General features: G+C 41.1%; 1 protein-coding gene across 1 annotated transcript in view; it reads right to left on the bottom strand.

Annotated features, from left to right (window-relative positions):
- lrba (LPS-responsive vesicle trafficking, beach and anchor containing) overlaps positions 1 to 16,589 on the bottom strand; it is a 182,417-nt gene that overhangs the window by 10,436 nt on the left and 155,392 nt on the right. The window contains exons 47-51 of the mRNA XM_070827863.1: positions 13,939 to 14,106; positions 8,140 to 8,229; positions 5,762 to 5,939; positions 4,070 to 4,135; positions 2,174 to 2,329 (exon numbers count right to left, since the gene is read on the bottom strand). Coding sequence (XP_070683964.1) covers positions 2,174 to 2,329; positions 4,070 to 4,135; positions 5,762 to 5,939; positions 8,140 to 8,229; positions 13,939 to 14,106 — 658 coding nt within the window. The remainder of the gene's footprint in view (positions 1 to 2,173; positions 2,330 to 4,069; positions 4,136 to 5,761; positions 5,940 to 8,139; positions 8,230 to 13,938; positions 14,107 to 16,589) is intronic.

Below are 16,589 nucleotides of genomic sequence, written 5' to 3'. Positions count from 1 at the left end.
GCTTGGCTAGTCGTTCTACCAGATCTATCAGGCGTCTACTAATTCCCAGACAAGAATAAATATTTGTCCCAGTGTGTGTGTGTGTGTGTGCACATGCACTGCGCTCCGTGTGTATATATGAAAAGGCTAATTGCTGTCAGATTTCCAGACCACAGCCTCACTGTCTAGCTGTCTAATACTCATTACGCTCCTCATGGTGTGACCTCTGCAGTCAAACAGTGGATAGTTTGCAACACATGACATTTCTGCCTGGGTGTCAAAATCACTGTCTGTGGGATAATTAAGCTGTGTCTCTGAAAAGATGAGGGTTGTTATTAAACTGGGCGGGTCTTAAACTTCCAAAGGAGAACAGAGACATCAAAGATATAAAATGTTTGACATCTTTATAAACACTGAAAATAAGTAATGATGGCTGCAGCAATAATGGCTACCATGCAACTCATATTGAGCACACACTCATCTGCTCACCGACACACACACTTCATACGGACAAATCAAATTGGATGTATGTGCACGCAGGCGTATGAGGCTATGTGTTTTGTGCGCGTGTATCAATCAGGTCTTATAATTGATAAAATCCCTCAGTTCTTTCACCTGGGGGCTTTAGGGACCTCGGTAGCAGCTGTTGAGCGTGTGCGATTAAACTGTGTTCACGTTCCACTCGCACACCCCGGTGGCAGTTGCACAATAGAGCTATCTCTGTGCTCCCATCCCTCTTCCCTCCCTCCTCTATTAAAGACAGAGAGGCCCTGGCCTACAGAAATTGAATCGGAGTGTGTTGTATAGATGTGTGCAGGATTCTGAATGGGGCTGAGGAGAAGAGTTGAGGAGCAGAGGGTACAGAGATGAAGCTTGAGACAGTTTCATTTAGGACCCCTGACCTGATAGCATATGTGTGTGTGTGTGTGTGTGTGTTTAAATGTCTGCATTGCATGTGTGTATTCAAGTATAAGTAGCAAGTCAGTGGTATTCAGGCATATACATAGGCACTGTTAAAGACTAAACAGTATATTCAACTTACAACTTACTTAGGTAAGCATTATGTATGCAAGTAGATTTTGTTTGTACTGTTGAACTTGTGTTACCCAACATTTACAATTAATGTATCATTTATTCTAGATGAAAAGTATCTTAAAGAAATGACTCAGTTCCACTTTTACAGCTGACTTTTGAACTGGCAGAAAATAAGAATAAAAATAATACAATGCAGCACAGCACAATAAAGCAGAGCCCACCATCAGTGTCATTACAAACAGCTGAGCCTGTTTACACTATTGGTTATAATACTGACAATTTGAAGTCTAAAGGCTACTAGTGGTGGTTTGGGGCTGCAGTGTTTAATTATTGATTATTTTTTGGTTTTTCTTACAGCTCTACTAGTAGTGGGACAAAAAAGAAAAGTTTGTCCTGAGGATGGTGCTAGAGGAAAGGCCACGGGGTCTATTAACATTTAAGAGATTTATCCATTTAGTAGCAGGAATGCATTCATGAGATATTTTCTTATGAGACATCTTATGTTCAGAGTTGACATTTTGGCTCGAGGGTAAAAAAGAGAAATGCCTAAATGAGACACAGTTCATCCTCTGAGTAGTATGAACGTGCTCGCTAAATTTCATGTAATAAAAGTAATATTAGTTGAAGAATTACATTTTACAAAAGCACATCCTGTTGTGTATCAGGGGTCATGCTACTACACGAAGAGTAAGATAGAGATTTATTTATTATGTTCCAACTAAAAAGTGAATTAAGTTTTAACTTTGCAAGCTGAACATCTGTGTCAAAAGCAGTGTCTGTCTTTATAATATAAGTGTTCAACAATTGCGTTTAGATTTTTGTCTGGTGAGACTGAAAACATCAAAGCGACGATCTGATGCCAAGAGTTCAGTGGCAGAGATAATCCAAATACTCCAAGACTCCAAATATGGTTCACCCAAATTATACAGGGATTCATATTTTAGAAAATGGTTTCCTTATTTTGTCAGAACCAAATATGAAGTAAAAAACTTACAGCGTGTAAATCTAGGTCTAAACTAATGCCTGCATGAGACAAAATTGTTAGGACGTGAAGCGGCGTATTTTAAATACTGTGTCCCTGAAGTTGAACACATAACAGCTTTTTGTAATCCTGGTCATTTGTCAGCTGAGGGGGAGAAGTACTATGATCATACAGTACCCGTGTCAGTGGAGTAAACCCGGAAGCTCTTGTCCCAAAAGCCGCACAGAAGGATGAAGCGGTTGTCTGCTGTGATGACGAAACACTGCGAGCTGATCTGAATGCTTTGATCCAGCAGGTCTGAGATCTGACGGCGGTGACTGCCCACATTATTGGCTGGAGAGGAGAGTAGAGGAATAAAAATAAAATGAGCAAATAAAAAAAAATAAAAAATACAGTTTGGGAATGTACAGATGTACACAGAAGTATTAAATCTATCTGATCCAACATGCAGTTCACCATTTTCAAACTCCAGTGAGCTTCCACTTAAATTTCAGGACATGTTGCAAAGAAGATTTGTGAGACAATACATAAAACATCCTGGAGGTTAAGTTTACAGGACTTCACATGTTCCGTGAGAGTCTAAGGGTCTAGTCTGAGTAATGACAGAGGGCGCACGGTGTTCACAAAATAAGCACACTATTCGAGTCCGAACACACACTGCAAATTCATCTCGGTTTTGTAATTTAGCCAATGGTTTGTTAGAAAGCAAATTTATGGACATTCTCTCTTCAGAAAGTGGTACCTTTTTTCTTTTCTAGAGAGAAATGTCCATTGTGAAGTATTACTTATTTGATGGGGTCACGAGCACTGCAGAGCAGGTGTCAGAGAGGATAGTCAAGTATGGAAACTGAGAAAGTCCAGTATACCTACTACAACTAATATTTCATCCCATTTTTAGCATTTACCAAAGCCACAGTTGGCTCAGCACTCATCCTCAATTTACTGTGTTTAGCTCTGACTCCTTCTGGAATGCAAACAGTGTAAATATATTACTGACAAGCACAGAAATCCCCTCTACCTCCCCCGAAACACACACGCACACCCACAAAGACAAAAATATATTACTTAGTACATTATTCATGCTTTAGAGTTAGGAATGAGGACAAAATGTAAGACACAACAATGTCATGTGATAAAATAAAGCAAACATATTAAAGATTTAAAGGATAAAATGAGCCTGAAATGTGTTTTCAGTGACAAATGAGGCACTCCTACTATAAAGCTCTCATAAAAAAAATTGATAAATACTGATGCAGACAAAAAATTCTTTCCTTCTGCATGTGGAGATGGGCGGTGAAAGAGAGAGAAAAGGTACGTGCAGATTAAGATGACTACATGAGACGAAACCCTGGTTATTTTCAGTAGTCAAGTGTTTGGAAAAACATGTGTGGAAATGGTCTGGTGAGACTAAGAGTGACCGCAAAATGCACAGAGAAAGAACAGCCCCCCTTGCAGATGTGCGTGAGATTGTGAGAGGCTGCAGGGAAGCGGCAGAGGCGAAGGCGGGAGCAGATAGAAGTGGCTCTTCTCTCCCTGCTCCACCAGTGCATCCCATACATCACTGCAGCTCGGCACTCTTCTCCTGCTCATCAACAAGTCGTGAAGGATGAGAGGCGCCCATATTGTCCTGACAGCCGTCCGCAGTGCATTCTCAATCACACATTATTACCACATTCATATTCATTTCCATTGACACGCGTCCTTTCCCTCCGCTCAAATTAAACCAAAGAGGATGCAGAAAGGGAGGGAGGGAGGGAAGGGACGGTGGGGAGGCAGAAAGAGGGGGAGTTGATGATGAAATGCCGGCCTAGGCCACAGCTCATTGCATTCCAATTTGCATGCAAATGGTTTAGTGTGAGAGCAGGGCCTATATCATGAGGAGCGAACTGGGGCAGAGGCTGAGAAACAACTGTAATCTACTGTCCAGGGACACGGCGCTGCAGACTGCCATGAGTCACCAAGATGTCGGCAGGATTCAGACACATATCCACAAAAAAATCATTTCATGCATATATGAGCTCACACTTTGTCCACACACATGCGTGTTCTTTACAGTCGTAAATGACAGCATACCTATCAGAGGGTCAATTTCCACAGGAAGTTGGTACTGCTGGTCCTGCACCGTTGAGCTCTGATGACCTGACAGTGGAGAAGACAGATCGGATTAATATTGTAATCATGTGGCCTTGTGAAGTAGATGCTGGCTTTCAGTTCATTATAACACAGTGAAAATTATAACCATAAAGTCACAGTGTCACCTGCCAGCCCAAGACTTATCCTGCAAATTGGACATCAATTATGTCAAAAAGCTCCCAAGGCCGTAGAGAATAAGATTCTTTATACTAACGTAATGCAGCAAAATGCTCAATGCTCAACCACGTCACTTTAGCTATAAGCAGCTTGCTTTTGGTAAACTGATAACATGGTGCTAACAGACCTCTCTGTATTCAGAGGTAAAAGCAGGACATCATTCTTTCAGACTGCTGCTCACACAGTTTGATGCAAGGCTGCAACTGTTTCCATTATTGACCAAATGCTTTATTTCTTATGTTTTTGATTAACCACTTAATTGTTCATACTATTAAGTGCGAAAATGCCACAATCACAGTTGTAGAGCCTAACTTGACGTCTTCGATGTGCTTGAGAAACCAAAGATAGACTTTATAATGATATAACACACAGAAAAATAGCAAATTCCCAACGTAGTAAATGTGTCACACTCCTTTAAATCCATGTGACTCCTATGAGTAGGACTGCAACTAACCATTTTATTCATTATGGATTGATCTAATTATTATTTTTGTGATTAACAGATTAACTTTTTCTTTAAAGAAAATCCAGGAAATAGAGAAAAATGCCTCTCACAATTCCTAAGAGCTCAAGGTTTTCATTACTCCTTTTGCCAGATCAAAAGTCCAAAGCCCAATAGTATTCAATTTACAAAAATATAAAATAGAGAGCCAGAGTGAAATCTAACATTTGAAAAGCTGACCTAAATCATTCATCTTGCAAAAGTGCGATTTAAGTATGTGCATTCTTCATCAGCTGCATCTACTCTAAAAACAAAAAGGGAATCTTTTGCCTCCCACAAGCTCATCAATACGGTTTCATCATTCATCATTTTTATTGTTGACTGTCTGACAATCAAAAGAAATTTCACTGTGCACATCTTTCCATTTCTGCCTTTTATCTTCTGAGCTATGAGCTACTTCTGACCAGCACGCATCTTGTTTATTATACCAGCTCACTAAAGCAGTTAGGTTAATCAGTCTGGTCTGTGGTGCGCATGGATGAGGTTGTAACTATCAGTCGTCATCCTCGTAAATTCAGAGATATCAAATTTAATGTTTCTTCCAGGAGCGGGATGGGTGTTAAGTAAATAAGGTTTTGTGAAGTGAGAGGCTGATGTATGGAGGTGGACGTGAGACCTAACGCTGGCTGCTGCACGTGTCACATTTGATACTGCTATCCAGCAGACACAGTCAACTGTCTCCCAAATCAACGTCCATCCTATAGAGACGAGTCAGTCAATTCATGACTCACATAAATTAGACTCTATGGAGGAGAGAGATGAACAGAGGAGATATGAAAATGAATCTGTGGTAGCAAAAGATTGTCTTTACCTGCATAAAATTACCTTGAGGTTAATTTGCTGCAGGATTTGCAGCAGCGTTAAGTCACAAAAAAAATCTTTCAATTAAATTCATCTTTTAGGCTGCACAAAGACAAGGATATATTATGAGCACATGGACACAAATCTCTCACCTGTCAAGCCGTGCCATTTGTTGACGGCAAAGAGACGGTTGGCGGTGACGGTGATGATGGAAGGTAACGTCAGACCTGGCTGGGTGTTGGCTGCTACGTGAGTCACGGGAGAGTTGGATGGGAACTTCAGCACCATGATAACATCCTGCTGCATCTGCTCTGTGAACATCATCGGGGTCTGCAGGAGAAGATACTATTCAGGCCCCCAGGATGGACAACGGGACGCAGGGAAAAGAGCCAAGATATGGAGCGGCAGGCGAAGAGCAAAACAAAGAGACGAGTGAAGCAGCCAGTGTTAGCGAGGAAAGAAAACAGAGAGGAAAAAGAAGGACAGAGAGAAAGTTAGGAAGCTTGAGCAGGAAAGCAGTGGGCAGCAATCACGCTGTCCTTGTTAGGTACAAGTTTGTACAGAAAAGGTAGCAGATCCCCTTTGAAATAGCATTCAGGAGAATTAGGAATGTAAAGAATCTCAAATAGGAAAACCATTATCAAAAATGCTAAGTGTTACAAAAGACAAGTCATTTTGCTGAAGAGGAAAATTGTGCAATGACTTGTACACACGAGCAATTTTGAGATGTCAAAACTAGTTTCAAAGCCAATCGTGGTTCAATATTCATCTTAAAACAAGTGGGATGTGGAAACACTGAGAATGGACTTTTCTGTGAAGTAGGAGACATCTTGTGCGTTTTTCCAATGACGGCACAAGTGTAGTATTAAGAATTTATACGAGGTAAATGAATTTTTCTTTTTGTCAGACATGAATTATCGTTTTAATCACTTTTATGTCTTAAAATATGTCCGGATGGGATCTTTAATTACACAGTAAAATGTGTAAGTATCAGTGCACTATTTCGTGTCTATAGTTTAATGTGAAATGTGAAATGTTTCAGTCTTTGAGATCCATGTGATTCTTATGAGTAAGATTTTATTATCAGTTCATCTCGTGATAATCTTCATGATTAATTGATTGTTTAGTGTATAAATTGTCACCCCCAGGTGATGTCTTCAAAATGTTTTGTCCAACAAGAGTCTAAATTAAATTTTTGATATAAAACAAAGAAAAGAAAGCAAATTCATAATAAATGACTTAAATCATCAGATTAGATATTAGACAGGTCAATCACACATTTTGTCAAATTCAGTACTACTGTTGAGTTTGACTGATGAAATATAAAGCAAATGTGAAATTAAAGTTGCATTAGATTAAAATGTTACAAATACATAGAGTGCAGCAGAAGACAGCAGGAGAAACTGACTACAATGCAGTCATAACATTAAAGTGATTTCATTGAACTATCTACTACTATTTCTCTGGTTAGACAGGAGCTTATATAAAGTGTTTGTACTAAACAGCTCTAACACGGAGCCATTTTCCTCCTTGCGTGTAAAGAAGAGGAACATCAGTGTTAACATCAGGAATAGACCTGAGTAAATCTGGTGTGTCTGACAGGTAACCAGACGCACTGACAGTATCATTACCACCAGCATGGGCAGATGCCGACACTCTGACAACACACTCACATGAGGGAGGATGGAGAGAAAGAGCATGTAAAAGCAAAGAGAACGGGCTGTTCTGAAGGAATATGGAGGGGTGGGGAGGGTCAGAAAAGTGTTTGAATAATGGCGTCTGAATATTATGTTAGAAAACTATATGCAGCAGAGTAAAAATAAAAACATTTCATAGGAATTTGCCCAGAAGTGAGACGGATTCAAAGCCCTAGCCTGAGTTTGTGTCTGCGTGTGCATGTGTGCGCTGGGTGGTGGTCTACAGCCAGCTGTCAGCGCCACAGGGACACCACACTAATAGGGACTCATGGGGCCTTGGTCCATCACAAGCAGGCACACTGACTGCACTCCTTGGCCCTTAAAAAGCCGTCACTTCAGGACTGCTGTTCATTGCTCTCCTTCGCTGATCTCCTCTGCTTCCAGCTCAGGTAGAAAACCTGGCTCAGACCCAGGTTTCCAGCACAAAGCTGTGCCTTTCCCCGACATACCTCTTACTAAACGCACATGCACACAAATGCTTGTGATCTTTCCCTTTCACACACACCTCTCTAATGATGAGAGAGGAGATGCCTTCAATCCCGAGACTTTATTTTCCCACAGTTGTAGATGAATAAAGAGAATGCAGGAGGCAAATGAAGGATGAAAAGAGCGAGTCAAAAATTAAAAAGATGAGTTATATGAAGGAAAGCAGAGCGCCAACATCAGGGCACACCAGATGTCAGACACAGCATTAGGTTGATACTGTAGCTCCGTTGGCTACAGACCTATATTTCATTATGGTATTTTCAGACTAAAGGATTACTGGTAGAGTGGTTTGTGTGTGTTTCTGAGGTTATCTGTTTGCATGTACAGTATGTTCGTGCATCACTCACCACTTGCATGGCTGAGCTTCGGGGTGGGTGTGGCTCAATGAGCAACTGGCAGGGGGTCTGTCCAAAACTCCTAATTTGAGACTCCACAGCCTGAAGGAAAAAACAGAGAGGAAAGAATGGCAAAGAGAAAGAAGAGGAGTTGCATAAAGTAACAATAAGGCCTTTGTAAAGAGGTGCAAAAAGATCACATAACACATCATATTAGGGCTGAGCACTTTCTTTCAAATTCTCTCATGGTATTTATGATTTTATGTTTCAAAATTGCTACATGTTGTGAGACACAGTCCACAGTAACAGATACAATAACCACATGGTATGTTTTATGGCAAATCAGGAGAATTAAGTACATAAAAGTAATCTAAGATTACCAACAAAAAGAAAACAGATGAATACTAAAGCCAATGCACCGTAGGGGAACATCCCCTTGGGTTTATGCACACATGATGCACATACACACACTTGCACTGTCTGACACACACTTTTACACATGCACACACACACACACACACACACACACACACACTCAATTTATCCTCCAAAACCACACACAGAATCAGAGGAGGGCCGGGACAGGCGGGCTTGCAGGCTGGTTAGGTGGTGTTAATGAAGAGGTATAGGACCATAAATGTCAGAGCAGACGCCGGCCGAGCAGCCTCTGGACATCATCACACAGCTCACTGTCAGGCCAACTAGCACGAGATGGAACACACCCACAGCAGTGTAGAGATGCACAGGCCGAAAGCAACGTATCCCAGTGCTCTACACTATCATACTGCTATTGTTTAGGATTGTGACAAACAATTAGTTTCTCAGAGATCAAAACAAGAAATTTGTAAGCCTGAAAAGTTGTCCAGGAGGAAATGCTTTTCAATTGAGTTGCAAGTCTGGAAAATGGTAGAAAACAGTGGAAAAAAACCTCTAGCATTTTCACAGACCAAAATGCTTGTTATGTCCGACCAACAGTCCAAAACCCAACAGTCTTCTGTTTACATAAATAACAAAATTGAGGAAAGGAACAAATGCTAAAACTGGAACCAGAAAATGTCTGTGTAAATAGTCATGATAAAAAGCTGCAATAACAATAGACACATTGTCAAAAATGCATTTTGCATGAGCAGATGCTTGCAAAAATATCAAAATAAACAAAATGAAAAAAACACTCTAAACATACAAAATACAGAAAATCAAAGAATACACGTGTCAGTGTCAGTATTTGTATAACATTAAGCAGAAGCTGAAGTAAGAAACTCTATCATACAGTATGATAGATGGTTTATAAAAGGGACAGGCAGAGAGAAAATGGCAAACACAAGATTATGACAGACCCGTCAGTATGTTGGTGTGCACTATGACTGGCTGTGTGGGAGTGACAGCTTGTGTGTGTAGGCTGAGGCGTTTGAGCCTGACTTGGCGAGGCCTGTGAGAATGAGCTCATGGTTGAGGCCTGCATATGGTATTTCCATGAGAAAAAGGTTGGGAAGTTAGTCTGCTCCTACCCATTGTCTGAAACTAACCAGAGACCAGCGAGGCGTAGAGAAGCAGCGATCTCAACTGTCTATTACAAGGTTTCATCTGCGTTCTGCTGCCAGAAATCATGGAGCAAAAAAATCTACTTACAGTATTTTTTCATGTGAATGTAGACCCAAGGAGAGATATGATCTCCTAAATGGTATAAATTTACCACTAGCTTTCCTGATACATAATAAGTATTCGTTAGATAAAACAGAAATGGATAAGATCTTATCCATCTAAGTTGATAGATGAACTGGACTCAATGTCCATGTTTCACAGTGTGATATGCTGTAAAAACACAAGAGGAGGGCAAGTGAAGTCAATTGTGTGGTTTGGTGGTTGCTCAACTTTTTGGACTGGGAACTTTTACAGTTTGAAAGTTTAAAACTGTCTGCTTTTGTCGTGGTTTTGTGTTCAAGCCAATCCTGCATTTGCCAATCCTGTTGACCTAAACACATGTATGCGTTCAAGCTTAGAAAGAGAAGATAACCCTAAACCATGATCCAGTACTGTGGGTATATTAAAACTGGTGTGTTTTTGAATAACAATCCTCTGTTCATTCAGTGATATCAAAGATCAAAACATCTTTGCACATGACCTTATTACTAACTGAGAAGCTTAACATTTTCCATCTCATCCACAGTTAGTGGGTTAGTGAGAGGACATCAGTGCATCATTCAAGGTCAAAGTGCCTCCCCTCTCCTCTGGCTATAGAGCAGAGCGTTTTGCTTAAGCTAATGTGAGGACGACACTCCTCAAAGCCACTCAACCTATCTTCATTAAGTTCAGCCCTGACATTTATGAGGCTGCGGAACGTTGGAAAGTGGCTGAGTCTAGGTCAGCATGTCCTATCCCTATATGCCAATGCAATGCTCAGGTGATTATATGAGGGGCCATCCAAAAGGCCAATCTCTTTTGGAAGCGCTGGCCCATGTCTGATGAAGGTTTTCTATATTCTATACATTTAAATGGCTGAGACGCCCTCGGCTCAGATGTCCCAGCCTGCCCTTTGATTTACTCAGCCACTTGACAAGATGCATCTCCATGTAAAACATGCTGCTTTTATGCAAATCAACCCAACAACACACTATGAAAAGAACTACAATGGCCTTCTATAGTTGGCAAGCAGCATGACGGGACACTCTGTATCTTTGGCTTTAGATGTCCAAAATAGTGAAGAAAAAAAACTGCAAACATCATACTGTCCGAAGAAAATAAACCAGTAGGCCTTGTGTTTGGTGAGTGGCTTTGGTGTCAAAGCAGGTTCACTCACGTGGGTATATTTTCCCGTCTTCTGCCGAATTACGCAAACACTGTACAATTTAGATGGGGTTCTGTGTTTCGTCGCTGGTGTGAGGGGCTGTGGGATTTTCCATAATCACATGTGAAAGAGGGGAAGCCCTGTACAACGATGAGAAGGCAATGCAGGGTGTGTTTCTCTTTATACGCCAAGAGGCAACACAGATGTGCATGCATGCCATGCACATGGGTGCACACACGTACACATGAGTGCATCTGCACACACACAGGTCTCTTAGAGAGAGGAGGTAGATTTTGACTTGCGGCGGAGGCAGGGCAGGAAGTAATCATGGTTTTGAAAAACACAGCAGTGGTCTCCACAGCATTCCCTAATCTGTGCTGAGATATTCCAAACTCTCTCCCAGAACAGAAATGCACACATAAACACTCAACTGTGTGCATTTATGCTGATGAGCACGCATAAATATACAAAGGTATACACATGCCAATGGATGCATGTATACATACAAGTGTATGTACAAACATATCAAGGTATGACCCATACAAATCTCAAGTGTGTGTGTGCATGTGTGTGTGAGAGAGAGAGAGTTTGGTTTGGGGCGGGAGGGAGTAAGCAGCTGCCAAACAGTATGGCAGGAATACACAACTCTCTACCCCAATCTACTACCTTTTCCGACTAAAATATAAACTCAGAAACACACACACACACACACACACACGTCTGTGACCCATCCTACTGACAATGAACAGCCCCGGGGCCAGTCCTAATGCAGCCTTGCATGGCCCAGACCACAGCTCAGGCTGAAACAGTTGTCACTCAGTAATAGCAGACTCTGGGGACATTTTCAGACCCAAAGCCCTCAGTCTCAAAGCTCCTGTAGCCCTCAGCCACCCCCAGCGCCCGGCCATGACGAGGCCCAGGCCTGGGACTCCATTTCCACCTTCTGCACAGACAGGGCATGCTTCCTTCCGCACAAACACAGTTGAAGGAAAGCCTTGGCTTAGCTCAGAGGGATAACACTGCTTTGGTTTATTTAACTAATTAAAACGCTCAGGCTGTGGGTGTTTTTTGTTTTTTTGAAAGGTGAACGCAGTGAAGCAGCAGAAATTATTGACTTTTATATACCTTTAAAAACATATGGCTCAGTATGATACGGCCAGTTTTAAATATGCAATGTTTAATACTTAAAAAACATCAATATAATGTTCATTTAAACTCTGATATATTCGGAAAATTCATGTAAACAAACACTACCATAGATCCTATATTTCCTGTAAACATTGATGCCTCCTGTTACAAAACTAACTTACAGCTTAATTTGCTTTTTTTTAAATTCATGTTCTAAAGCAATGCAAATCAAACCCAGTGCACACAATATAAACACTTTAAACACAAATGGGAGGCACTGATCTTCTTTTCACTGGTCTAGTTTGTTTACCATAGTTATGCTAATGTAAAAAACTAATTTTCAATGATTTGTTGAAAGTAAATACTGTACATAGCAGCACAACTACAGGGAAATAAAGATCTATATATGTAGAAGCATGTCAATCCAAATTCTACATTCTTGTATTCATAAGCAGGGAGGCAGGAGGTGCTACTTCAATTCCAGTCAAATCACACGCACCTGCCTCTGATGGCGGCCTGTAAGAGTGTGGATTTATCAACTCCATTGTCACTGGAACAGCTTGGCAGAAATAGTCGTCCACCAGTGATCCAATTTTGTGGTTCAGTGTTAACCAGAAGAATGGGTAATAAGCTGAGAGTGCAAATGACCAGTGTACCCTAGTAATGAATCTGCATGTATGTGTGTGTGTGTGTGTGTGTGTGTGTGTGTGTGTGTGTGTGTGTGTGTGTGTGTGTGCAGCTAAAGGCCAAAGCACATCTGGATGGGAATTAGAGCGAATGGGGTGATAAATCAACGATCTCCCCCTAGTGCCCGTGATGCTCCAGTCACTGAGCATGAAGGGCAGCAGAACAGTGGAGGCAAAAAGCTGTTCGGCTGCTTGACATCGTCTGAACTCATCTCCATTTAGATCTCAATGCTATGAGCACCTGGATAATTCTGGTCTATAACAAATTGGTTCTTATTTTTTATTGTTTTAATAACCCTGTGCTTTCAACTTCACTTTTTAAAATAGAGTGGTTAAGATCAGATCGTCTGACCGCCAATGTTTCTAACCCTTGTGACAGAATTTGTTGAGGTATTGTCACACCGTTTCCAAATCTCTCAGCAATTACTTTGGTAAGTGAACTACCAAACTGAAATGATGGTTAAAAGTAGGAAAATAAGACACAGGTTGTAATAAACTGGAATTATCCATTAGAAGAAACCCTGTACAAAGCCATATGACTATACTCTGACAAGTATAAAAATAGGATATGTTCCACTTTTGGCAATACAACTTAGACGTCAAAAAGGCTGATGGGAGCAGGGTCAATTGGCCTGCTGCTGGCTACCTGCCTTTTACAGCAGATTGGTGAAGTTGTCAGACGGGTGTTTGGCTGTGGGCAAGCTAACTGTGTTTTTCTTTTCAGCACTGTGTTTTGTGTGGTTGCTTTCGGGCAGGCCAACGCAGCTTGTGTGTGGAGCAGTTCAAAGTGAGGGGGATGAATAATGAATGAAAGCCAAGGAGGCGGCTTTAAGGCGTTAAAGTGGAACACTTGGTGGACTGCTTTCAGAGGTATCACAGAGGGAAAAGGCTTAGCTCAGCAATACCTGCCAGTAGATTGTTAGCTTAGCTCTCCCATGCCATTCTGCAACCAATTTAACATGGCTAATGGCATCAAAAAGATCCCTGAAATACAGTTGCAGTGAATGGATAGATGCTTTTTTCTAATATAGTCAGATTAAGCATCCATTTGAGAGTGCTAACGCTCAAGTGTACTTACTGTGATATGGTATTTTCCCCTTACTCAGCATGATTTGCCAAGGGAGTTGAATAAGCTGCGCCGTACATACAGTAAATGTGTATTAAAATGGACATGTGTATATAGGCATGTAGAGTATCATGTATCAGCCTCACCTCTCTGAGCATCGGGTCGTTGATGGAGCTGAGGTTGACTGCACCTTCATAGGTCAGATAATAGAAAACATTGAGGGCTCTGGTGGCTTCAGGTCCTTGCTGCTTGTAGCCAAAGATCAGATCGATCCACTGGTGGAGCTGGCAGGACACAAACTCGCTCTCTAGAGCCTGTAAATAGAGAGAGGACAGAGGGTTACCAGTATTGTAAATGTCAACAGATGCAGACCATAGACACACCACACTCTAATGCTACTCCCCAAACATGTTCTTCATCCCATTACTGAACAGCAGTTATCGCTAATGTCCCTCAAAGATGAATTCCTCAGCGAAAGCAGAATATCCTGCTAATTGTTCCTGTGACAGAATCTGCCAATGATTTCTATAATGAGCAAAAGACACAGCAAATCCATATCTGATCATACGGGAACATCAAAACATTAGAGAACTCTTGTAGTTCATTAGGGAGCCATTTCATTCACTGTCTTTGTTCTTTTCTCTGCTGGTTGTGGGCGGATAAGAGCACTGTGTTGCTCTTCTGCAGACGTCTCTGCATCGCCATAACGCTGATACAAGCTGTTTTCTCTCCTCATTAGCTGGCAAAGCAGGGAAAAAACATTTATGGTTTCCTCATAAAAACAGGCAATTGTGTTAATTTGTGTAAAGCTGTCGGCTCACAAAAGCCCTCTAAACACGACCAAATTAGAATGAGGCAGCCCTTGATTGTCATTGCTGCCTTGTGTCACATTAATTTGTGACAAAACATTAGCCTGTGCTACACTTAAATGGCAATTTATATCATTTAAATTTTTACTGCAGAGACCGACGCATCCCTCACTTAAATGTGACTTTCTGACAGCTCATTCTGCATCTAATTCTTCCCTACTCTCTTAATTATAACTTTCAATCAGGGAGGAAAGCACGGGTATAAAGAGGAGACTGTGTGCAATTGAGTGCAATGATGATGCTTTTACTGTAACTTGAGTACTGACTGAAATTTTGATGCCGTCACAAATTTCATAATCTGAACTAGTTAGAAGCTTAACAAGATAGACAGTATGCGGTTAATATCACGTTTGGAGTCATTAATGTGGGTTCCTAGAAAAAAAACCTATATCATATGTACGTGTAAAGCTATTGGAAAACATTATTGATCAGTGTCCATTGCTGTCCATACTCTCAACAATAATATAACTGTGTGTTGCTATATGTTAATAGAAAACTATGATGCATACTGTATTTATGGTCATTTTTTGTTTGAATATGTTCTTAATTTGTTTGTCATGCACAGAATTTTAAGGCTTCCTTTCATGTATCTATTTTTATTAATATTATGACACACACACAGGTATTTTGGACAATAACTCACATAGGTGCAATCTCTGTTCTGAGAGCTATAGACTTGACAAAATTAGCAGCAGCACTATTATTTTCCCCTTTGTGTGACTCACTTAATAACGTTTTCTGTTAAGGGCTTAGATAATGGGGTAATGCTAAAACAAAACTGGGCTAACTAACATTTAGTATTAAGGTAAAACAGAACACCCCTAGAGTCTAAGACAGTCTAAACTCCATGTCTATCTGTTCCTCTGGCATCAGCATATCTACAGTGTTAAGGGTGTTTAAAGGCTTGTGTCTTAAGGCACTCCTTTTTATTAGTTACATTATAAGCCAGAAAGACCTTCTTTATTCAAACTCACTTTAATATCAGGCTCAATTGTGTGTGTGTGTGTGTGTGTGTGTGTGTGTGTGTGTGTGTGTGTGTGTGTGTGTGTGTGTGTGTATGTGCGACAGAGAGATCAGTTCATTATACGCTAGGATTGACCTTTGACGGGCCCTGCTCCCCTGTTTCTAAAACTAAAGCTGGGCCTGATGGGCATTTAATGTGCACTGCAATCTACTGTCAATCAGCATGGGGAAACAATGAGCAGCCATGTTATTGCAGCTCCCTCTCCAGAGGCCCGCCTTTATGGAAATCACTTGCATGTACCATTTGGAGAGGGAGAGAGACAGAATAAGTAAGAGCGTGTGTGTCTGTGTGTGCGGTGTGGTAGTGTAAGTGTATGGTTGTGTATTATTGTGTTTGTTTGGTATGTCACCATCTGTCTGACAAAAGGCTCAGCAGTATTCTGTGACTGAAGTGTAGGTGTGGTAATTTAACCTCAGCAGACTAGATGTCAGAGATTTAAAGAATATCTTCCCCCGCCTGTGGGGATACACTAAACTGTCGTAATCAAGGTTCTTCACGGTGCTTTCAAAAACAGCACAGCGTTACCACATCACTCACAGGTTAGGATGTAAGTAAAAACAATAGAAAAACTTCAATGAGCCACAATGTTTTACTGTGTGACAAGTTCCTTTGAGTCACCGTCATCACTAGTCCCCACGAAATACACCATTTACCTATTCACCAGTAAAGTGACTACCATTTGCTAAACTGCCATGGCCAGATGCTTCAGGAAAGTACTTCACCGCTTAAAAAGAAAAAATATTTGTGACCCATTTCCAAAAATTTACATCTTCAAGAAGAACACGTGAGCTCAGAGCCGAGTGCCACTAACGGGGTGGGAGGTTTTAAAGTGATGAGACGGATTAGTGCATCACCTGCCTCATCCTTAAGCTCACAATACCATACATATTGCATTTGCAAAGGC

The sequence above is a fragment of the Pempheris klunzingeri genome, chromosome 3, assembly GCF_042242105.1.
Source record: "Pempheris klunzingeri isolate RE-2024b chromosome 3, fPemKlu1.hap1, whole genome shotgun sequence".
Lineage (NCBI taxonomy): Eukaryota > Metazoa > Chordata > Actinopteri > Acropomatiformes > Pempheridae > Pempheris > Pempheris klunzingeri.
The sequence above is the reverse complement of the archived record's forward strand: the minus strand, read 5'-3'. Positions and strand labels throughout refer to the sequence as shown.